General features: G+C 40.8%; 1 protein-coding gene across 1 annotated transcript in view; it reads left to right on the top strand.

The window, feature by feature from the left end:
- The first annotated feature begins 3076 nt into the window (after positions 1-3076).
- Positions 3077-23693, top strand: part of EHHADH (enoyl-CoA hydratase and 3-hydroxyacyl CoA dehydrogenase) — a 53328-nt gene continuing 32711 nt past the window's right edge. The window contains exons 1-4 of the mRNA XM_027586723.2: positions 3077-3213; positions 8833-8936; positions 15665-15837; positions 19228-19339. Of these exons, the coding sequence (XP_027442524.2) occupies positions 3140-3213; positions 8833-8936; positions 15665-15837; positions 19228-19339 (463 nt within the window). The 5' untranslated portion in view covers positions 3077-3139. The remainder of the gene's footprint in view (positions 3214-8832; positions 8937-15664; positions 15838-19227; positions 19340-23693) is intronic.

Below are 23693 nucleotides of genomic sequence, written 5' to 3'. Positions count from 1 at the left end.
GAGTGTACTCACTGCCCATTTCTTTGCTGTAATTGTTAGGACAGGTTAAAATTCTTTAACAAACAGACCCACATTTATTTCTTTCTCTTGTAACAGTCCGTGTCGGTTCTAGTCAGCAGGCAGCTCTGCCGCACAAGATCATTTGGGAAGTCAGGCTTCTTCTGTCTGTGGCTCCCTCCTTCTCTGAGGCCTCGTGCCCATTTATATCCCACAGTGAAAGGGGAAACGATGTGGAAGAGAACATGTGAAAGATTTTATCACTCCAGCTGGAAAGCAATATTTTTTATTTGTTCCAGAACAATCTAATTGGTTTACCAGAGAAGTCAGCCGTAGCCCTCATGGCTTCATGCCACTATTGAATGAAGTTTCACAACACAAACCAAGTTTAGATAGTCATCTCCATTTTTACTGTGAGTAAATGATCTAGCATGATCTAGCACACAAAAGTTCTATATTTACATTCTTTTCTTTGTCTTATAAGTTTTAAAACCTCTTCTAGGTGTGCCTGGCTAGCTCAATCGGTAGAGCATGCAACATTTGATCTCAGGGTTGTTATTGATCTCAGGGTCGTGACCGATCTTAGGGTCATGAGTTCGAGCCCCACACTGGACAAAGAGTTTACTTAAAAACACATACACACACACACACACACACACAAACCTCTTCTGATTAACCGATCTATTTTCATAAGTTGCAACACAACAACAATGAAAGTGACATAACTAAGCAAAGTTAATATTCAACATGCAAATGATGTTGAAGGGCACTAGACAAGAGAAATGACATCCTGTTAAGTAGCACTTGTTGAGACAAATTAAATGAGAAGACAACTTAAGAATATAACAATTCATTGCAATGCTCAAGAGACTGTCAAAAGCTCAAGCGGTCTGTCATTGGCAGTATGGTGGCACTTGATAGATTGGCTTGCCACACTTCCATAGATTGGTCCGTAAGGAGACTGAAAGGATTTTTTTTTTAAAGATTTTATTTTATTTTATTTTGACAGAGAGCGAGAGAGAGAACACAAGCAGGGGGAGTGGGAGAGGGAGAATAGGCTTCCCGCGGAGCAGGGAGCCCAATGCGGACTCTGGGATCATGACCTGAGCCGAAGGCAGACGCTTAACAACAGAGCCACCCAGGCGCCCGGAGACTGAATGGATTTAGACAGTTTATTTATACAGACAGATAGCAAAAGAAAGATATGGTATCACCTTCCTGTATCCCTAGTCCCATAGGATGACACCAAATAGGAGAGGCTACATCACAGATCACGGGAACTGTGAGTAGCTCTGTTATTGAGGAAAAGGGCAGGTGGGCACTTGTAGGAAACTGAGAGTGGGTGCCCTCTTACATTTTGCCCACTGGGTGCCTCCCTTGCTTACCTTAGTCCCTGTCCCTACCTTAGAACTACTGTTGAGCAGTTCTATAGATTTACATAGAAGTTTGCAGCTTGTACTAGGGAGAAAGTTCTGCATTCAACTAAAACTAGGGAACTAGGTGAGAAATGACCTATGGCTAACACCTCCAAGATGGAGGTGAGAACCTGCCTCAAGACAGCTCCACACCATGCTCATCAACTCTTGATCCAGGAAGAATTTCAGGCCATTCAGAACTATTAAGTCTAGCCTACAAAGTTGCTAGGAGGCCTCCGTGGAGTTGTTTCCCTAGAGACCAGTATCTGAAATAAGAAGATGAAGCTGAATTTGTCGCTTCCTATAATAAGGAAACCTAGGCTCCTCATGCAGTTTCTCCCAGGCAGAGCAGACTGTTGATCTTTTATTATGTTTTTGAGTAAGGTGGAGTTCAGGAGTTGGCAAATTTGCAGAGGCATCAGAGATCTCACCTGTAGGAGCTGGTTTTTGTCAAATGTTGACGCTGAGAGGTGTGCACTGTCTTGTTTGTGATTGACTGGCCATTAGAAATGAGAGCTGTTCGTGATGGGTTGGATACCTTCAGACTGCTGCTCGTTCCCAGGGCTTCAAGGCAATCCTACTTTCCTCAGACTTGGAACCTGTTTTTATTTCCAAGAGGTAAAAGAATATGAAAATAGTCCCTAATCATTGCTGAGATTTGTGAAACATCAGTGAACAAAATCATTCCATTGTTTCATTTTGTTTTCCTCTGAAACTTCCAGACTGCCTTATGACCACTTGATGGACTGTGAGGACCACCAGAGGCTGATACCATCTAGAAAAACCTTGTTTCAGTGGTGCACTTTTGGAGGGAAGGGCCTGGTCCTGGTTTATCTTTAGTCTCCTGCCTAGGCCAAGCTCCTAACAGCTGCTCAATTCATGGATGAATGAAGCATTAGAAATCACAGTCCTTAGGAATGACACAAGAAGAAAAGAGAGGGTTTTTTTTGTTGTTTTGTTTTTTGTTTTTGGGGGGTTTTTTTGGTCTATTTTGTATCTATATGAGATGGCAGAATGTTAACTAAACTTATTGCGGCAATCATTTTCCAATCTATGTGAGTCATTATGCTGTACACCTTTGACTTGTATAGTGATGTTTGTCAATTATATATCAGCAAAACTGGGGGAGTTTTTTTAAAAAGAAAAAAAGAGAAGGTTGGGGCAGACAAGATACCTATACCTTTCACTAGGTTGCGCCGTTATAGTAAGACAGATAAAATTACTGTTCTGTAAGTGGTTGGTACCATACCGGTTTAGGTGAAATTCATGGTGCGTGTATTTTAAGTTCCAAGTGTGTGTCCTATCACCTAACTGGCAAGACCCCAAGTATCCATCCCGGTTAAGAAGGATCATGAAGATGAAAACTGATGAGGACAGCTCCACCAACCTAGTGAGCCCAGAAGTTGTCCAGAGAAGGCAGGGTTGCAAACTTCGACTTCCTGGCAGTTGCACAGATTTTCCACCGTCCTCTCTGATCTAGGATATGATGGGAACCAACACAGAGAAGGAGACCACAAGCGCCTACAGAGCGCGGGGCTGGGGTTGTGGAGGAGGAGAAGCGGGTGGGAGGAGCGGCGGCGGTGCCCCCGGCCCCTGGACGGCGGGAGGCGGTGCCGGGCTCGCATTGGCCCAGCGGGCGCTCCTCCTCGCGGGGCCGGCCTGGCGCGAGGGGAACGCGGCATCGCCTAGTGGCGGGAGGCGGAGGCGACCTCCGCGACCGAGCAGACATGGCCGAGTATACGCGGCTGCCGAACTACCTGGCGCTGATCCGCCTCCGAAACCCGCCGGTCAACGCCATCAGGTAACAGGCTCGGTTGCCTGCGGCCGGGGGAAGGTGGGCCCTTCGCTGCCTGCCCGCTCTGAGGCTTTGACCCCCCTGCTGGTTTAAACGCAGAAAGACACTGGCACAGAGTGAACCGCGGCGCATGCCAGGGCCTTCTCTTAGGTTAGCTTGGTTGACGTTCGCAGCGAGCTCTGATCCCTGTTTCACTGGTGAGGAAACTGAGGCTCAGAGGCAGACGGATGGCTGCTAAGTGGGCGGGCTGGCCTCGAACCCGGGTCGTCCGTGCCAGCTTCGTGCTCAGCCCTTCTGCTCGTTAGCAGCTTTGACTTCTCAGGTGTACGTTCTGTTCCAAGGGTACAATGCCGGCTGGACCCTGATCCCTCACTTCCCAATCTCAAGTCCAGGCCACCCTAACAGTGTGTGACTGAAAGATTTAAAAATCCGATGAGAAGGTGGCTTCACGTTTGTTAAAAAAAAAATTAACAAAGGTCCTCATTCGTGCCAAGGCAGTGAGAATAGGTGAATTGTGGTGTGGCGCAGAAATGCAAAATTCTTTCTCCTGATCTGTTCTAAACTCAAGGCCTTGGTGCTTCAGTGGTAGATAACGCTCGGAGGAAGCCCGTTAAGTCGCATTTCCTGAGTAACGAATGTGCAGTTTATCTTCTTTTATTTCATCATGGCGCACCTTCCTTGTTAAAGTTTCCCACAGATGTATGCCCTGTACTTACAGCCGTGCTTTCTTTTTTCTTAAAGTTTTTATTTATTTATTTGACAGAGAGAGAGAGAGAGAGAGCGCGCACAAGCAGAGAAGCTGCAGAGGGAGTGGGAGAAGCCCGACGCCGGGCTAGATCCCAGGCCTTTGGGATCACGACCCAAGCTGAAGGCAGACCCTTAATGACTGAGCCACCCAGGCGCCCCTTACAAGCTGTGCTTTCAAAACTGGTGGCTTTATGTTTTTAATTTAAAAAATGTTTAATTATATAGGTTTGGTTCTTACCTATCTTTGTAAAAAGGATAGTGATCCATCAGCCCAGAAAAGAGCCACCCATCCTCCGGGAGTAGGATTAGCAGAAATTATAATTTACAAAGAATATATAAAACAGGGAGAAAGACCTTTGGTCAACATTCTTACGACATACCGCTGGAGCGAAAAAGAGACTGGAATGAGGAGATCTGCTAATTCAACTGTGTCATCGGATTTGATTTTATCATGAGTATTAATGTAATTCGTATTTTTAATGTTATTGCATTTAATAATACAAAAGAAGTGCAAGAATAAAATCATACAAGAATATGTCCACTTGCCATTCTCAGAAAAAAAAGCAAAATATCTGTTATTTCGGGTTTGATGAAGAAAAACATGTGATATGATTACATACCCATTTTGGACTTGTCTGTGTTTTAGTTAAAGACACTAGGTATCAGGACTCTGCCTCAGCCTCTGCTTATAACAGGAAACCATGCCCATCACGAACTTGGGAAAAAAGCTTCACAGTCTTATACCTGTAGCTAGAAATATTTTCTCATAGCGATTTTAAACGTTTCTCATATTTAGCCTGCCCCTTCCCCCCTTGCAAGAGAAATGTTTGTATCTACCTGCTAACGTTGTGGTGAAGTTTACCTATGCTGGAGATCATAAACTGGCCTTGTAGAGGTGTTAGCTACTGTCATGGAAAGCCTCTCCAGCAGGCTCGGCTGCCCAGGGTTTATTTCAGCTTCATCAAGTTTTCTCTACTTGGGAATGTTTTCCCGCCCTTTCTTCTATCCTCTTCTGAAGTTATATATACACATTTTTTAAGATTTTATTTTTGAGTAATCTCTACACCCAATGTGGGGTTTGAACTTAGGACCCCAAGATCAAGAATTGCATGCTCTACTGACTGAGCCAGCCAGGCACCCATTCTGAAGTTACATTTTACATAGAGGTATGTATCCCAACATGTTCATCAAGTTTAACAGGTTGCCTATATTTTTCTTTTCTTTTTTTTTTTAATTTTATTTTTGGGGTGCCTTCGTGGCTCAGATTGTTAAGCATCTGCCTTCGGCTCAGGTCGTGATCCCAGGGTCCTGGGATCGAGCCCCACGTCTGGCTCCTGGCTCAGCGGGGAGCCTGCTTCTCCCTCTCCCTCTGCCTCTCCCCCTGCTCATGCTCTCTCTCCCTCTGTATCTCTGTGTCTCGAATGAATAAATAAAATCTTTTAAAAAAATAAAAGATTTTATTTTTAATTAATCTCCACACCCAACATGGGGCCCCAACTCACAACCCCAAGATCAAGAGTCTCATGTACCACTGACTGAGCCAGCCCGGCAGCCTCCCCGCATTTCTTTTCTTTATACTTTTCTTTCTTTCATTTTCCCCTTCCTACTTGTATATGGGAAATTATTTCTTCCTAGTTCACTGATTCTTACTTGAAGTTTTTTTTGTCCCCAAAAAAAGTTTAGCCAGCCAAGTTTCCTTCCATTCAGATGAATACCAACCCTCTTTATTAGTATAGGACATGTCTGATTACTAGGCCTGTCTCTCAGAACAATGGCTTTCATACTTTTTTTTTTTACTGTAATCCATACAGTAAGAAATCCCATGTTTTACGTAGCAACTTGATATACACACATAAACACACATAACTGAAAACAAAGTTTTGTGAAACAAAACTTATCCCTATGGGGCGCCTGAGGCTCAGTCTGTTAAGCGTCTGACTCTTGATTTCAGCTCAGGTGACCTGGGGGGCAGGTCTCTGCGCTGGGGGTGGAGCCTACTAAAAACAAACAAATAAAAACAAAAAACCACCCCCACCCCTATCCTTACATGTTATATAGTTTGTCATATTCTATTTTTCTCTTCTCTTCTATTTCTTTGATTAAAAAAATGCTGGGGCGCCTAGGTGGCTCAGTTGGTTAAGCGACTGCCTTCAGCTCAGGTCATGATCCCAGAGTTCTGGGATCAAGTCCCACATCGGGCTCCCGGCTCAGCAGGGAGCCTGCTTCTCCCTCTGACCCTCTCCCCTCTCATATTGTTTCTCTCTCTCTCTCAAATAAATAAATAAAATATATATAAATAAAATATATATAAATAAAAAAATAAATAAAAAAATGCTGGTCACAAGCTACAAAGTTGATTTGATGACCTTTGGTTTTAAAAAAACTGTCACAAGAAAGACCTCCTAAAGTCACAGAAGCTAAAGAGCTTTGCTCAGCACCCATGAAAATGTTATCTTTACTCTAGATTTCTCCATACCTGGACAATATTAAGGGGACAAAATAATTTCTTAGCCCCTGTAAACTTGTCATTGCTACAAGGCTGTGGTCCTTTTACTCGGCTTGAATCTAGTAAAGCTGTATCTGTTTACAGCCATTTTCATTTCCCTTTGTTTCATTTTTGCAAAATTAGCAAGACCTTAAGAAATAGAAGAGTAGAGTTTGGTTCAAATGGGGGAAGCCAGCTTCTTGTCCTCAGTGGCACTGATTTGGCTACTTTTGCAGCCATTATTTACCCAGAGGAAATACTTGCCTTTTGGGCTTCTGAGTATTCTGGATGGGTCCAGATCTCATTGGTAGATTTGGTTTCTTTCTTTCTTTCTTCTTCTTTTTTAAGATTTATTTATTTTAGAGAGGGAGAGAGAGAGTGAGCAAGCACAGGGGGAGGGGCAAAGGGAGAGGGAGAGTATCTCAAGCAGACTCCCCGCTGATCACCAAGCCAACTTGGGGCTCCATGTGGGGCTGGATGTGGTGGGGGGTGAGGACTGTGTTGGGGGACTTAGCCCCATGACCCTGAGATCAGGACCTGAGCTGAGATCAAGAGTTGATGCTTAACCAACTGAGCCCAGGCACTCTTAGCAGATTTGGTTTCTAATTAACCAAAGCCAAGAGGTTTTGTTTGGTTTCATCGAGGTTAAATGATGAAAAGTAACGAGGTGAAAGGGAGTTAATATATACCAGTATCTCCTTTATTTCCCGAGGTGTTAACTCATAGTTGCTGGTCTGAACAATCTGACTTTTCTAGGAGTTTTTTGTTTTGTTTTGTTTTGTTTTAAGATTTTTTTTTCACCCTGTATACTAGAACAGACACTTTACCCAGAATGCTTAGAATTCCAATGCAAAATTGAATGGACGCTGGTTCTGCCATTTTTCCTTTAAGCAATTCCTCATCACGTTTCCCAGGTTCTCCTCCTTCACTATCCCTTGACACTTAGTGATCCTCTACTTCTTGGCAAATTCTCTTCTCTTGATCTGTGTGACTTTGGGCTCCCTTGGTACCGAATCTCTCTGCTGAGCCTCTTCCACTTCTTCAATGAGGGTGTATCCAGAGGATTTACCCTCAGCTCTCTTTTCCTTTGGCAGACTCATTCAATCTTGACCCTCTTCTATGGATGACTCCCTCATCGATGAAACTTAGCAGTCTATTATATGCCTTTTCTTTCCCAGACCTTGCCTTTGCCTCCTAACTTAGTTAGTATTAGGTTTGGCTGTCAGAGACAGAAAACTCAAAAGAGTAGTGGATTAAACAAGAAGAAGTTGATTTCTTTCACAGCAGTGTCTTTGAATGGTATGACTGCTCCGCAATCATCAGGGACCCCATCTATTTATCTCTTGCTCTGCCATCCTCAATACAAGGTTTCTACCTCTTGGTCCATGATGACTGCTCATGATCTAGCCTTCACATCCCCATTCCTGGCAGAAAAGGAAAAGAGAAAAGCATACCCAATCCTTTAAGGGCTCTTGCCAAAGTTGCTGCCATCTTATTGGCCAGAACTTAATGCCGTACGCTGGCTTTACTGCATAGCAGGCCGGAAAATGCAGTCTTTACTTTAGGCAGTCATGTATCCAGCTAAAAACTAGATGCTTAATACTTGGAAGAAAGTGAGGAGGGTTGGATATTTGGGGTAACTTGAAGCCCCTGACACATCTCTTAGGTTGTTTCTTTTAGACTATTTCAGTTTTCTTATATTTTGCTAATATGACAAATTGTAAGTAAGTTCTCTTTGTGAACATCCACATCACTTTCTTTGTACTTTTATTACACCATTCATCTTAGTGTGATATTTTATTGTTTCCTAGGATGTTGTAAACTCCTTTTCCAGTACATAGAGGATGTACAGTAATATTTTAAAATTGATGAGTACTGCTTCTAAGTGGTCAAAGTTACAGTGAAGTTCAGGAAAATACTATTTTTTTAAAAAAATAGTTTTTATTTTTTATTTTTTCATTTTTCATTTATTCATTTATTTAGCTTCGTGCTTAATTCACAGTTGACATATATATATATATATATTTAAGATTTTTTCTTTATCTGAGACAGAGTTGGTGAGAGAGAGAGAGAGAGAGCATGAGTGGGGTGGAAAGGCAGAGGGTGATGGAGAAGCAGAGTCCCCACTCAGCAGGGTGCCCAACCCCGACCTGGGGCTTGATCCCAGGACCTTGGGATCACAACCTGAGCTGAAGGCAGACGCTTAACCAACTGAGCCACCCAGGTGCCCTGACATATATATTATCAGTTGATTAAATCAGTGAAAACTGAATAGTAAGTAACTAGGGTTTTTATCCATTGTGTGTATGTTTCATTTTTCATTGTTAGAAAAGGAAAAAACTCTGAGATGGTAGAAATTAAATTCTAATGCCTCATGTATTTTTTTTTCTTAGTACGGCTGTACTCCATGGAATACGAGAGGGACTGCGAAAAGCTTTAACAGACCATACAGTAAAAGCCATCGTGATTTGCGGAGCGGATGGCAAATTCTCTGCAGGTAACCAGTCTCTCACCCTCTCCCACTGTCTCTAGAAACCAGCCACAGACTGAGACCCATACTGCAAAGCACTATCTCTGTGGGTAATGCCTTAGGGTGGGTAAAGGATATGGGAGACTTGAGTGGGAATGAGAAACACTGTAGAGGGAAGGAGCCACAAAGAGACCCAGAGAAGATTCTGACCTTTCTTTTATATTGGATTGGGCCTTTGGAGGACATTTAGTGCCAGGCTTGATGGGGGTTATGCCTGCTAGTATATACTAACTAACACTAACCACTAGCAGGTATGTTCGTACATCTCTGCTCGGCATATACCTCCACCCTATGTGAGCTTGGGCAAATCCCTGTAATCTCCTGAACCTCAGTTTCTCTACTTAGAAGGTAGATAGTAGGGCCGCCTGGGTGACTCAGTCGGTTAAGTGTCTGCCTTCTGCTCAGGTCATGATCCTGGGGTCCTGGGATCAAGCCCCACATCGAGCCCCACATCGGGCTCCTTGCTCAAGGGAAGTCTGCTTCTCCCTCTGCCTCTGCCCCTCCCCCCCCGCTCGTGCTCACTCTCTCTCTCTTTCTGCTTTCTGTTTCTCAAATAAATAAATAAAATCTTTAAAAAAAAGAGAAAGTAGGTAGTAATATCTATCTTAACAGGTTTTTGTGAGGTTACATGAGATATATCTGAAAGTCCCTAGTGCAGTGCTTGCCTGCATCAGAAGATGTTCAGTAAATGTTATTTTTTATTTCACACAGAAATTTGAAAAGGAATTCATTTTTCTTCTGAGGGTAACCCATCTCAGGGACCATGGCAATCTTTATTGGGTTATTCCATGAAGATGCAAAAATATTGAAAACATATGGCAAAAGAATCTGAAATGGGGATTCAGTGGTATTTGTGACAACTTTTCTTCTTTTCCCAATTAAATATGTTTATGCCCTTTGACAAAAGTCATGTGGATAGGAGGGCCTATGTGATCTTACTGCAGCCAAGGGAATTTAATATGTGTTAATTGAAACCTGTGAAGAAATAGATATTAGAATCATGACAATAAAGAAATGCAAAAATGGGGGTGCCTGGATGGCTCAGTTGTTAAGCGTCTGCCTTTGGCTCAGGTCATGATCCCAGGGTCCTGGGATCGAGCCCCACGTTGGGCTCCCTGCTCGGCGGGAAGCCTGCTTCTCCCTCTCCCACTCCCCTGCTTGTGTTCCCTCTCTCACTTGTGTGTCTCTCTGTCAGATAAATAAATAAAATCTTTTTAAAAAAAGTAAAAATGTTAATCATTATAATAATTGCCATTTACCTTGCCTACTATGTGCCAGTTGTGTAGGTTATTTCTTTATTAATAATGAAAACTATTTTTACACGTATTGTATTTTAACCCTCAGTAAATCCTACCATCTCTATTTACGGATGAGAAAAATGAGCCTGAGAGAGATTAAAATACTGTGCCAAACGTTAACCAGTTATTAAATGGCTTAATTGTTTGAAAACTTGAGGTCAGGAACCCAAGATAGTGACTTTGCGGCATGGAGAGAGGGATCCCAATTATGGAGAACTTGATATTTTTTGTAAGAAAGGAGGTAGGAAAGAGAGAATGTAGTAGAGCTCAAGGACAGAAAAAAAATTATTCTCCTAGAAAAGCATTAGGAGTTGTTAGACTTAATGGATTTATATAGAACAAGGCACCCAACAATTGGAAAATATACATTCTTCTTAAATCTGCAACATTTACAAATTTGACCAGATACTGGACCACAAAACTTGTCTCAATAAATTTCACTTAGAAGGGCGCCTGGGTGGCTCAGTCGTTAAGCGTCTGCCTTCGGCTCAGGTCATGATCCCAGGGTCCTGGGATCGAGTCCCATGTCGGGCTCCCTGCTCAGCGGGAAGCCTGCTTCTCCCTCTCCCACTCCCCCTGCTTGTGTTCCCTCTCTCACTGTCTCTCTCTCTGTTAAAAAATAAATAAAAAAAAAAATCTTTAAAAGAAAATTTCACTTAGAATGCATTCTCTGACAACAATGCAATTAAACTAGAAATCAGTAACAAAAATATAATTAGAAATACCCATATGTTTAGAAATTAGATTCATTTCTTAATAATCTCTGTGCCAAACAGAACTCATAATAGAATAAATGTTTTGAACGAAATGATAGTGAAAATGCAACATATATAACTTGAGGGATACAGCTAAAGCAAAAGTTAGCAGGAGATTTATAACCATAAAGGTATTTATCAGAAAACAGACTGAAATATAAAAAGCTAAGCGTCTGTATCAAGGAACTAACAAAACAAGCGTGAAATAGACCCAGTGAAGTAGTTGGAAGGGAGTAAGGAGGAGGAGAAATTAATGAGATAGAAACAAATGTGATTCAAGATTATGTCAAAAGTTAGTTCTTTGAAAGATAGTAGGAAGGGAAAAATGAAGGGGGGCTATCAGAGGGGGAGACGAACCATGAGAGACTATGGACTCTGAGAAACAAACTGAGGGTTCTAGAGGGGAGGGGGGTGGGGGGATGGGCTAGCCTGGTGATGGGTATTAAAGAGGGCACGTATTGAATGGAGCAGTGGGTGTTATACGCAAACAATGAATCAAAAACGAATGATGTAATGTATGGTGATTAACATAACATAATAATAAAATTAAAAAAAAACTTAGTTCTTTGAAAGACTGGTAAAATTGACAAACCTCTGGAGGGATTGATCAAGAAAAAAAGAGAAGGCACGATGTATATAAGGAATGGTGAATGGGATTGCACTGCAGATGTTGTAGCCATTAAAAAAGATAACAAAAATATTATGGCTTACCAATATGACTCAAGAGGAAACAGAAAACCATTAAAGAAATTGAGCCAGTAATCAAAAATTTCACAAAGTAAATTCCAGCCCCAGATGACTCTTGGCAAGCTCTACCTAAAAAGTCAAGGAAAATATTATTCTAATTTTACACAAATGTTTTAGGTAATGAAAAAAGAGGGAACACTTCCCATATTAGTTTCCTAGGGCTGTGGTAACAAATGACTTAAACTAGGTGACTTAAAACAACAGAAATCTGTTCTCTAGTAGTTCTGGAGGGTAGAAGTTCAAAATCAAGATATCTGCAAGGCCATTCTTACTCCGGAGACTCTAGGGAAGAATCTTTCCTTGCCTCCTCTAGCTTCTGTGATTGCTGGCAACCCTTGGTGTTCCCTGGCTTCTTGCTCTCTCACTCCTATCTCTGCCTCTCTCTTCCCATGGGCCTCTTCCCTGTGTCCAGATTTCCTCGAGCTTATACTGATCACCCTTATCCAGTATGACGTCATTATTACTCAATTATATCTGCAAAGACCCTATTTCCAAATAAAGTAAGTGTCATAAGGTTCAATCCAGTACACTTCCCAATTCATTGGGTGAGGCTAGTATAACCTTGGTACCAACACCTGTCAAGGCCAGTATGAAAAAGCAAAATTTGTGAATGAAATTTGCAATGAAAAAAAAAAAAGCAAAATGAAAGGTCAGTTTCATTCTTAAACCTAGATATAAAAAATCTTGAACAATATATTATAAAATTGAATCTAATAACATATAAAAAGTGGAAGACATCACCTTTTTCCCAGAAATACCAGATTGGTTGAACATTAGAAGATTAATGTATTTCATTCTATATAAAAGATTGAAAGAGAAAAAAACATGTGATTTTTTTTTCAAGAAATGCAGAAAAATTTGATAACATCTGACATATTAAAAGTAAAAATTCCTGGTAAATTAGGTATAGAAAGAAAATGTCTTTATCCATTTTGGAAAACCTACAGCAAATATCAAATAAAATGGTAAATTGAAAGCTTTCCCTATGAGAAAGGAAAAAGACGTGGCTAGCTGCTATCACCATTTCTCCCAGTAAGGCCAGAAAAACAAGTGAAAGGTATAGGGATTGGAAAGGAAAAAATGAAACTTCATTATCCAGAAGATATGATAGTGTTTGCAGAAAAATCAAAATAATCTATTAGAAGATTATAATTAATATGAGAATTTTGCTGGATATACAATCAATATCCAAAAATTAATTACATTTCTATAGGCCAGAGATACACAGTTAAAAAGTGAAATCACGGTTCTCTTGTCTGTGCCTTGGTTTCTGTAAAATGGGATAATAATACTAACCTTATGCTGCAAGTAGAAGGATGTATGTAGTATAACATTTAAGAATGTGGGCTATGTAGTTAAACTGCCTGAGTTCAAATCCTTATTCTACCAATCATTAACTGGTCATATGTTTGAACTAGCCACTTAACAGCTCAAAGCCTTCCTGACCTGTGAAATGGGGATTGTTACAGACTTAATCTCCGTGTTAAGAAAATGAAGTAAGAGAATATATGAAACTACTTAGCACAATGCACGGTGTAAAGTATTTATCCAATATGTGCTAATTGCTTTAGGATATGAAAATCATTTAAATCTAAAGTGACAGGATTGATGGGCCTGAGATGCAGGCTGAAATAGATCTTGTTTTTCTTAAGCCAAAAAGGAATCTAAATAATAACAATAATAATAACACTAGATTAGAATGTGAATACAATGGATTGGTAAGAAAACACATAATGCTAGTTAAGAAGCTGGTAGAAACAAAAAGATGAATAGGCTGAATATGAAATAATTGTTTTAACTTCTTAACTTATACCAAGCTTAATGTTTTTATTTATTCATTTATTTATATATTTGGGTGCAAAAGGGTGGTTTTATTAAAGCACAGGGACAGGACCCATGGGCAGAAAAAGCTGCCTTTTTTTTTTTTTTTTAAAGATTTTATTTATTTATTTGACAGAGGGAGAGGGCACACAGTAGGGGGAGCGGCAGAGGCAGAGGGAGAAACAGGCTCCCTGCTGAACGAGGAGCCCGATGTGGGGCTCGATCCCAGGACCCTGGGGTCATGACCTGAGCCGAAGGCAGATGCTGAACTGACTGAGCCACCCAGGCGCCCTTGCTTAATGTTTTTAAAGAATGGATAATGCTCTAGGGAAAATGCTCATTATTTATAATGTTATGTGAAAAAAGGAAAATATGAAAATTGATGTTATAGAATGCTCTCAATATTGTTAAATATATATTATAATAAACTTTTGTTTAATTCTCTTGTAAGTCATTTAGGATAGGTGTTGAGATTAAAGGGCTAAATAAACAACTTACTGAAGGTCACAAAGCCATTTACATATATGCACTGGGAAACAACTAAGAATTCACCAAAATATTACATTGTTATCTCTGTGTGGTGATTTTTGAGGTGGTCTTTATGTTCTTTATTATTCTGAATATTTTTCAAATTTTCTGTAATGCATGTTTTTTTTTTAAGATTTTATTTATTTATTAGAGAGAGTGAGCACAAGCAGAGGGAGCAGCAGAGAGAGAGGGAGAAGCAGGCTCCCCGCTGAGCAGGGAGCTTGATGCAGGGCTCGATCCCAGGACCCTGAGATCACGACCTGAGCTGAAGGCAGACGGGAACCAACTGAGCCACCCAGGTGCCCCACATGTGTTATTTTTATGATTAGGGAAACCAATAAATATTGTTACTTTTCTTGATCACAAAAAAAAAATCTATTATGAAAACATAATTCCAAGCTGGTTGATGAACATATAACTCATAAATATGTATGTGTTTCATGCTGAAGTTTTATGTTGTAATGCCTTCATGCTCTTAATGAAGATCTGGGTCTAAATTGCTGTGAATAGGGTTGGTGAGGAATACCATAAAAAAAATAGGAAGGGCTGGCTCAACTTCAGATTCTCTGTTTCCCTTCTCTGGGCTTTTTAATGTTTTTGGTTTGTTCTTTTTTTTAAGATTTTATATATTGATTTCTTTGAGAGAGAGAGTGCACGTGTAAGCAGGGGGGTGGGCAGAGGAGGAGGAAGAGGGAGAGGCAAAGAATCTCAAGCCGACTGTGCTGAGTGTGGAGCCCTACCTGGGGCTGGATCTCAACGACCCTGAGATCATGACCTGAGCCAAAACCAAGAGTTGGTGCTCAACCGACTGAACCCAGGTGCCCCTGAGCTTTTTAATTAAAAAAAATTTGGGGGGGGTGCCTGGGTGGCTCAGTCGTTAAGCATCTGCCTTCAGCTCAGGTCATGATCCCAGGGTCCTGGGATCGAGCCCCACATTGGGCTTCCTGCTCGGCGGGAGGCCTGCTTCTCCCTCTCCCACTCCCCCTGCTTGTGTTCCCTCTCTCGCTGTGTCTCTCTCTGTCAAATAAATAAATAAAATCTTTAAAAATAAATAAATAAATAAAAATAAAAATTTTTAAAAGATTTTATTTATTTGTTTTAGAGAGAGAGCATGAGTGTGAGGGGCAGAGGGAGAGGGAGAGGGAGAGAATCTCAAGCAGACTCCATGCTGAGCAAGGAGCCTGATGTGGGGCTCGATCCTAGGACTCTAGGATCGTGACCTGAGCTGAAACCAAGAGTCAGACACTTAACCAACTATGCCACCCAGGCGCCTCTTAATTTTTTTTGAAGGTAGAGTGGCTACCTATCATATGGAAAGACAGACTTTAGAAGATTACAGGATTCCTGATAAAGATTTGGGGATTGTCTCTCAGGTTGTTCTCCATTTTCCAGGCTGTTTTTTCTTCCCTGTGCATCCAACTAAAGGATGAAGTGTTTTATGGGCCCTAAGAGGTCTGAGATTCCTTGAGAGTTAGCTGTTGCCTTATTGTTATGTAACAGAGTCCACGTCTTTCTCAGCTCTCTTTCTCCTTGTCTGTGTCCTTAGGTGCTGATATCCACAGCTTCGGGGCACCTAGAATGTCTGACTTCATACTGGGACATGTAGTAGATGAAATACAGAGAAATGAGAAGCCCGTGGTGGCAGCTGTTCAAGGCCTGGCTTTAGGAGGGGGACTGGAGCTGGCCCTGGGCTGTCACTATAGGATTGCCCATGCAGAGGTAACAGCTAAAGCTCCATATGGGGCTTGGTGTGGGGGACTTTTCTTTAAGGCAAAACCTAAATTCTGTGTAAGCCTCAGAGGTGTTCATTTTAAAGGGCTAGCTCACTGCTTGACAACTCATCTATTTTTAGCACTGGTTTTGCAGCTGCTAGTACCAGCACAATGGTAGTAGTTGGTGAAATATGTCCATTCCAGTGATTAATAGCTATTAGCCTGAGCCCCATGACTGTTCCTTTGCTTCCCCTAACCCTGTCCCTTGGGTCTCCCCATGATCCACCACCTAAAGGGGAACTCCTGGATCAGTACTGGGCCCCCAGGACTCTGCTCCAGTAGTGTGGCTCAGGTCAGGTTCCTCTGAGCCATGCTCATGCACTATGAGGTATAAAATATTTTCATTATCATCCTGAGTATGCATACTTTTTAAAAAAATTTTTTTTAAGATTTTATTTTTATTTATTTGACAGAGAGAGAGCAGGAGAGCACAGGCAGGGGAAGCAGCAGGGAGAGGGAGAAACAGGCCCCGCACTGAGCAGGGAGCCCCATGTGGGGCTCCATCCCAGGACCCTGACCTGGGATCATGACCTGAGCCAAAGGCAGTAGCCCAACCAACTGAGCCACCCAGGTGCCCCTAAAATTTTATTTCCTATCTCAAGTGTTTTGGTTTTGTGGTCCCTCATGTTTATCAGTACCTAAGAAGATAATTTCCTATTTTGAAAATAGCACAAAACTCTAAATCCATTTGTTTCTGTAAATAGATTTAATTTGGGCTATTAGGTATGTAGATGAAGTTGTGATACCAGTCTTAACAATGGTAGCATTTTTGTAAGTAACATATTTTTCTAACGATAAAGATAATATCGATCATTGTCATAGACTAGAAAATACAGGAAACTACAAAGATGTAAACCAAAATCACCCATAAACTCACAGTTCAGAAATAACCACTATTAGCATTCTATTTTATTTTCTTCTGGTCTTTTTCCTACCTGACATTTTTTTTCTTACAGCTTTTTTTTCCTTTACTACCTTTTTTAAAAAAATAGTTATTTATTTTAGAGAGAAAGGGAACGCATATGCACACCTGTGTGCACGAGTGAGGAGAGGGGCAGAAGGAGAGAATCTTGAAGCAGACTCCCCACTGAGCTCAGAGCCCTGCTTGGGCTCGATCTCATGACCCATGAGATCATGACCTGAGCCGAAACCAAGAGTCGGACACTTAACCAGACACCTAACCGACTGAGTCACTCAGGTACCCCTAAGTTACCTTCATTTTCAAAAGCTAGTTTTGCCAGGTATAGAGCTCTTGTTTGACAGGTTTTTGCTTTCGGTGCTTTGAATATGTCATCCCACTTGCTTTCGGCCTCCATGGTTTCTGGTGAGAAATTTGCTGTTAATCTTATTGTAAATAGTCTTTAAAAATATCATTTTAAATGACTGTATAATTTTGTCTATAGATATACCATAATATATTTAACTATTTCCTTAGGGCATTTTAATTTTTATAAAGGCTAATGAATAAAGACATATATCCTAAGTGCTCCTTTTTCTCTGTCCCTCTTACCATTCCTTCTGCACACTGAGGGCAGATCTAAGTTATGAGCAATAAGTCAGGGGATGGGGATGAACGGTGGTGGAAAAAATCATGACTGTTAGGAAAGCCTTGTGTGAGAGAGGCTCAAATATTTATTTTGGAGCTGTTGGCATCACAATGTAGGTAAATGACAGTCTGCATGAAAGCACTCTCCTCCTCCCATCCTGTACCTGGAAGATGACTAACGGAGCTTTAGCTACCTTTTTTTTTTTTTTCATGGAAAGAGGGAGAGAGCATGTGTGTGTGAGCTGGTGGCGGGTGGGGGGTGGGGGGTGCAGACCGAGGGAAAGGGAAAGAATGTCAAATGGGCTCCATACCCAGCATGAGCCCGATGCAGGGCTCGATCTCACAACCCTGAAACCATGACCTGAACCAAAATCAAGAGCCGGACACTTAACCAACTGAGCCACCCAGATGCCCCGAGCTTTATCCACCTTTAAATAGCCAGGAGATGCATGTGATAAAGGACTCAAGCTCACTCTCTTGTCTGGACTGAGGTTGTTGCCTGATTATTTTTCTGCAGTAGCTTTATTGAGATACAATTTACATACCATATAATGCACTCATTTAAAGTGTACAATTGAATGGTATATTAGCATATTCACAGAGTTGTGTAACCATTACCACAGTTGATTTTAGAACATTTTATTATCCCAAAGAGAAAATTCATACCCTTTAGGAGTAACCCACCATCTACCCTCTCCCCCAGTCCTAGGCAACCACTAATCTTTCTGTCTCTATGGGTTTGCCCATTCTAGGCATTTCATATAAATGGAATCATAGAATATGTTGTCTTTTATGGCTTCTATCTCTTAGTGTAATGTTTGCAAGGTTCACCCATGTTGTAGCATGTATCAGTACTTTATTCCTTTCTGTGGCCTAATAATATTCCCTTGTATAGATATATGACATTTTCTTTTTCCATTCATCAATTAATCAACATTTGAGTTATTTCCATTTTCTTGGCCTTTGTGAATAATGATGCTATGAAAATTTGTGTACCTTTTGTGTGTGTGTGTGGGGGGCGTGTTTTCATTTCTCTTGGGTATAAATCCAGGAGTAGAATTGCTGGGTCATATGGTGACTCTATGTTTAAACTTTGAGGAACTGCCAAATTGTTTTTCAAAGTGACTATACCATTTCAAATTTCCACTAACAATGGAATGAGGGTTTTGTATTCTCCACCTCCTCTCCAACACTTGTTATTGTCTATATTTTTATTATAGTCATCCTATTGGATGTGAAGTAGTATCTTGTGGTTTTGATTTAAATTTTCCTGATGGCTAATGATATTGAACATCTCTTCATGTGCTTATTGGCCATTTTTTTTATCTCTTCTTGGGAGAAATGTCTATGCAGATGCTTTGCCCCTTTTTAATTGGATTGTCTTTTTATTATTGAGTTGACAAAGTTCTTTATGTATTCTACATATATGATTAGCAAATATTCTCTCCTATTCTGTGGATTGTCTTTTTAATTTCTTGGCTGCCTGGCTCTTTTAGGCTCCATAAAGCTGTTTCTGGAGAATATCATTTTTGTTGGCCCAAACAGATCATAATGGAGTTAGAGAAACAATGTGTAAGAAGCTAGGGATGTGTTTCAACCTAAGACTTAGGGACAGCACAGCTCTATTTATGCTGTTAAGTAAAGTAGAGTGTACACTAATTTGCCCTGTAGAAACTCTTGCCGAATATTATGGAACAGCGTTTTTGAGAGTGTGGGAAATCAGGGGAATGCTTGTCTTGACTGTACAAGTCATCTCATTCTTATGATCTTCATGCGTTCAAACTTTGATAGGCTCAAATTGGCTTCCCAGAAGTCACATTAGGAATCCTTCCTGGTGGAAGAGGAACCCAGCTTCTCCCCAGACTCATCGGAGTTCCTGCTGCACTTGACTTAATTACCTCAGGTCAGTACAAACCTTGCCAACAAGCATCTAGAGCAGTGTGAGGAACTGAACTAGGAGGTAGAGAAATTCTATATTGACCATCCATTCCCTACTGATCTTAAGAGAATACTTTAACTTCTTTGACGATCAATTTTCTCATCTGTAAAATGGAAGGAGTACCTGCCCTGAGAGTTTCTCAGATGTTACCATGAAGACCACATGTAAGTGCCTTCTAAATGAAAGTGTATACAAAGCACCAATTATATGTAAGTCTTTATCATAGTTTGAGTGTCCATGCACAGACACTGGTATTCACATAGGGTGCATGATGTTCAGACCCGACTTAGAAATTGTAATATAAACAAGAATTAAAACCAGAATTGTCACAGAAAGATTTCAGGTTTTAGTGTGGAAATGACTGAATTTTTCATTTCACAGGTATTAAGATTTTAGCTACAAATAAAGGTTGTTCCTTCTCACTAGGGAATGTGAACAATGCAACACTAGAAAACATTTAGACACCCTAGATTTACCAAATACCATAAGACTTGTAAAGAGATTTCCAGTAGAGGTAAGGTAGGAAGAAAGAGTCACGTTTTGATTGACAGTATTTCTTCTTTCTTTATTTCTATGGGTCAGGAATTTGGGACCGGCTTAGTTGGATTCTAGCTCAGGGTTTCTCATGAAGTTGTAGTCAAGACAATGACTGGAGCTGTAGTCATCTGAAAACTTGAGTGTGGCTGAAGGATCTACTTCAAAGTTGGCTCCCTCACATGGATGGCTAGTGGGTGCTGACTCTTGGCAGGAGGCTTCATTTCTTCTCCACATGGACCTCCCCCTAGAGCTGCCTGAGTGTCTTCACAACATGGAGACTGGCTTCCTCTGGAGTGAGTGATCCAAGACAGAGCAAGGCAAAAGCTGCGATGTCTTTTATGACCTAGCTTTGGAGCCTTGCACCATCTTCTCTGATTATGTATATATATTTCTGATTGATTATGTATATATACGATATATATGTATATATACACACATATACATACATATATACACATATATATAAACGTACACACACATATATACACATATATACACACACACATACACATATATATGTAAAATGTACATGTATACATATATAATATACATATATACATAATGTATATATGATATTGATTATAGAGGTCTTTCCTGACATGGGAGGGGGCTTGAACACTGAGAGGTGAAACTCCCTGGTAGTCACTTTGGAGGCTAGCTACCCCAACTGTATGCTCACACATATGCGTCCCTATTATGTAAGTCACATATATAGTAGGTTAGATGGAGACTAGTGCTAAAGAGAAAGATAAAACAGAAAGTGGGAATATAAAATGTGAGGGACAGAGGGGTAATATTCTAATATAAAATGTTAGGGATGGAGGGGTTAAAAAGGCTTTCCTACAAGATGACATCTGGGAGAAGACCTGAAAGAGGTGAGGTGGCTTATTATGCCAATATCTGGAGGAAGATATTCCACGTGGAGAAATTAGCCAATGCAAAGCCCAGATGCAGCAGTATACTTGGAAGTGTCAGAGAAGCAAGAAGGCCGATAGAAGCTGAAGTGAAGTGAGTAAGGGGAAGACACACAGGGGGTGAAGTTGCATCATGTAGGGCTTTGAAGATGAAAGCACAAACTTTGGCTCTTCTTCTAAATGAGGCAGAAAGACATGGGTGTTTTGAGCAGGGAGTCAAGTGCTCTCATTTATGTTTTTTTTAAAAGATCACTCTGGCTGTTGAAAATATATTAACTGGAAGTAAGGGCCGAAGCCTGCCCTAATCTTCCAAGGGCAAGATGAGGAGAGCTGGGACCTGTGTGGTAGCCATGTACATGGTGAGACATGGCTGAATTCTGCATGTATTATGAGGGGAGAGCCAGCAGGATTCCGTGACCCATCAAAAGTGATCTGTGTGAGAAAGAGGAGAAGGAGTGATTCCGCTGGCCTGAGCAGCTGGGAGGGTGGCGCCGTTATTGAGCCGGGGATTGCTGCTGGTGAGGCAGGCTGTAGGGAGGAATCACAAGAGCTTACTTTGGGACACGTTAAGTTTGAGAGGCCTGTTAGACATCCAAGGAGACGTCAAGGAGACAGTTGGACAAACTGGCCTGGGATTTCGGACAGAGCTCTTTCTGATCTCTCAGCCTCCATTTTCTCATCAGTAAAAATACCACACGGTTGCTTTAAAGAATAATGCAATCACATGACTTGCTTCTGGTAGAGTACCTGCCACATAGAAGACATTTAATGAATGGTAACTGTAGCAGGCCAAATAATGCACCCCCCACCACCAAAGATGTCCATGTCCTAATCCCCAGAACTCCTGAATATATTACCTCACAATCAAAAGGGACTTTGTAGATGTGATCAAATTAAGAATCTTAAGATGGGAGATTATTCTGGATTTTACAGGCGGGCCCAATTCATCACAAGTGTCCTTAGAAGAGGGAGGCAGGAGATCAGAGAGGAGAGAAGATGCTACCCAGCTGGCTCTGAGAATGGAGGAAGTGGCCACGAGCCAAGCACTGCAGGCAGGCTTTAGAGGCAGGAAAAGACCATGAAACAGATTCTCTCTTAGAGCCCCCAGACAGTTTTGCTGACCTATTTTAGACTTCTGGTCTCCTAAACTAAGATAAGAAATGTGTGTTGTTTTAAGGTGGGAATTTATAGAGGAAACTAGTACAGTACCTATTAACAATGACGCTATTAAGACTGTTGCTGTTTGGTTTGGAAAAATTTTTTTTTCTAACAGAGTATGCTAAAAAAATTGTTATTGAAAGTTGACGAGCCCCTGCTGATACTCATGTTGAAAAAAACACCAGCTTGGTAAGCACTGTGCCCATAGGAAGTTAATAAGTAAACAGAGTTAGATTAAATTAATAAGTAAATAGCTAACCTTTTCTGATCTTCTGGAAACCATTAGAGAGCTAATTCTGGAAAGTGGAGCAATTACAACAACCACCATTGCTTTTCCACACTTCCCTTAAAATGCTACCCGAAAACAGCTGAATCTTCTGCAGTAACCACAAAAGAGATGCTTGAGCACATTGCAATTCATTCCCTGATGTTCTCTGTCCAGTCAAATGACAAGGACTATAGTGCCCTGCTCTTGCTTCTGCTTTCTTTTTGTAGGGTTTGTCCTTTTCTTGTTCACTGAATAGCACAGAAAGTCTCTGCTCTGTTCTCATCGAGCTTTGCTCCAGCCCATGAATTTCTTTATGGTCACTCCCAGGACGGGGAAACCCTCAGGCTCTAGACTTTGAGGAGATACTTCTTACCACCTAGAATAGTCAGGGAGAAGTTGTGAGTGGCATCCTTATCCTACCTGTGTTTTCAGGTGGGTTAAGTCCAGGTGAGTTTTCTCTATATATGAACAAGACGTGGAGGGTAAATTTTAGTAGCCGGGGCTCCCAAGCAGTAATAATATATATCAGCAAATATAATTTGGTGACCAAAACCAACAGACAAAAAAACATTTAACACTGAACCCAAAGCCTATGAAAATATTCTGTGGCATTAGAAGAGTGAAGCATTAATGTGAAACAAGATGAAAGAAAATGAAAATTTTAGAAAATAATCTAAATTAGAAAAGAAAATATTGTATTTGTTAAATAAGAACACCCTGTCTAAAATAAAAACATTAGGCCAAATAACTTCTTTTTGAAGCAATAAAAAGAAGACACGATCAAACAGACAACTCAATCAGCAACGTGGAGGATAAATAGAGACACATTTCTGAAATTCAGAAGAATTTAACAAAAAGAGAAGGTATGTAATCGAGGTCTCTGCTTTGAATAACAAGAGCTCCCAAAGCATGAAGCAAAAAGGTGAGAGGCAGTAACGAAAGGAAAAAACAGAAGAAACTCTTCAGATATGAAATGGAACCAGAGATTACAATTCAGCAAACTCACCGTTTTCTTGGGAAAAACTGATGGGATATCAATTGCCTGATGTATTTTTAGTAAAGATTTTAAACTTCCAGGAAATGGAATCCTGCAAGCTTCCAAAAGATAAAAACAAAACAAAAGATTACTTTCAAAATAAGTAAAATCACTCCAGCCACAAATAAATGCTAAATATATGGAACATTCATATACGATCCTAGTTCCAGGGCTCTGAGGCAGCGATAGTGTGTATCAAATCAGATAATACACGATCCTAGCGTATGAATGTTCCATACGTTTGTCATACATTATTATCCTTACGTTATCATCATTTTAAAGACTGTATAGGGTCCTACGTTCTAGGATCCTATACAGTCTTTAAAATGATAAGCCTATTCTAAGATTCTATGCAATCTTTAAAATGGTAATCTATATCAGAAGTTCTTAAAGTGTGGTCCAGGG

The sequence above is a fragment of the Zalophus californianus genome, chromosome 1, assembly GCF_009762305.2.
Source record: "Zalophus californianus isolate mZalCal1 chromosome 1, mZalCal1.pri.v2, whole genome shotgun sequence".
Lineage (NCBI taxonomy): Eukaryota > Metazoa > Chordata > Mammalia > Carnivora > Otariidae > Zalophus > Zalophus californianus.
This window is presented reverse-complemented; position numbering and strand designations above follow the sequence as displayed.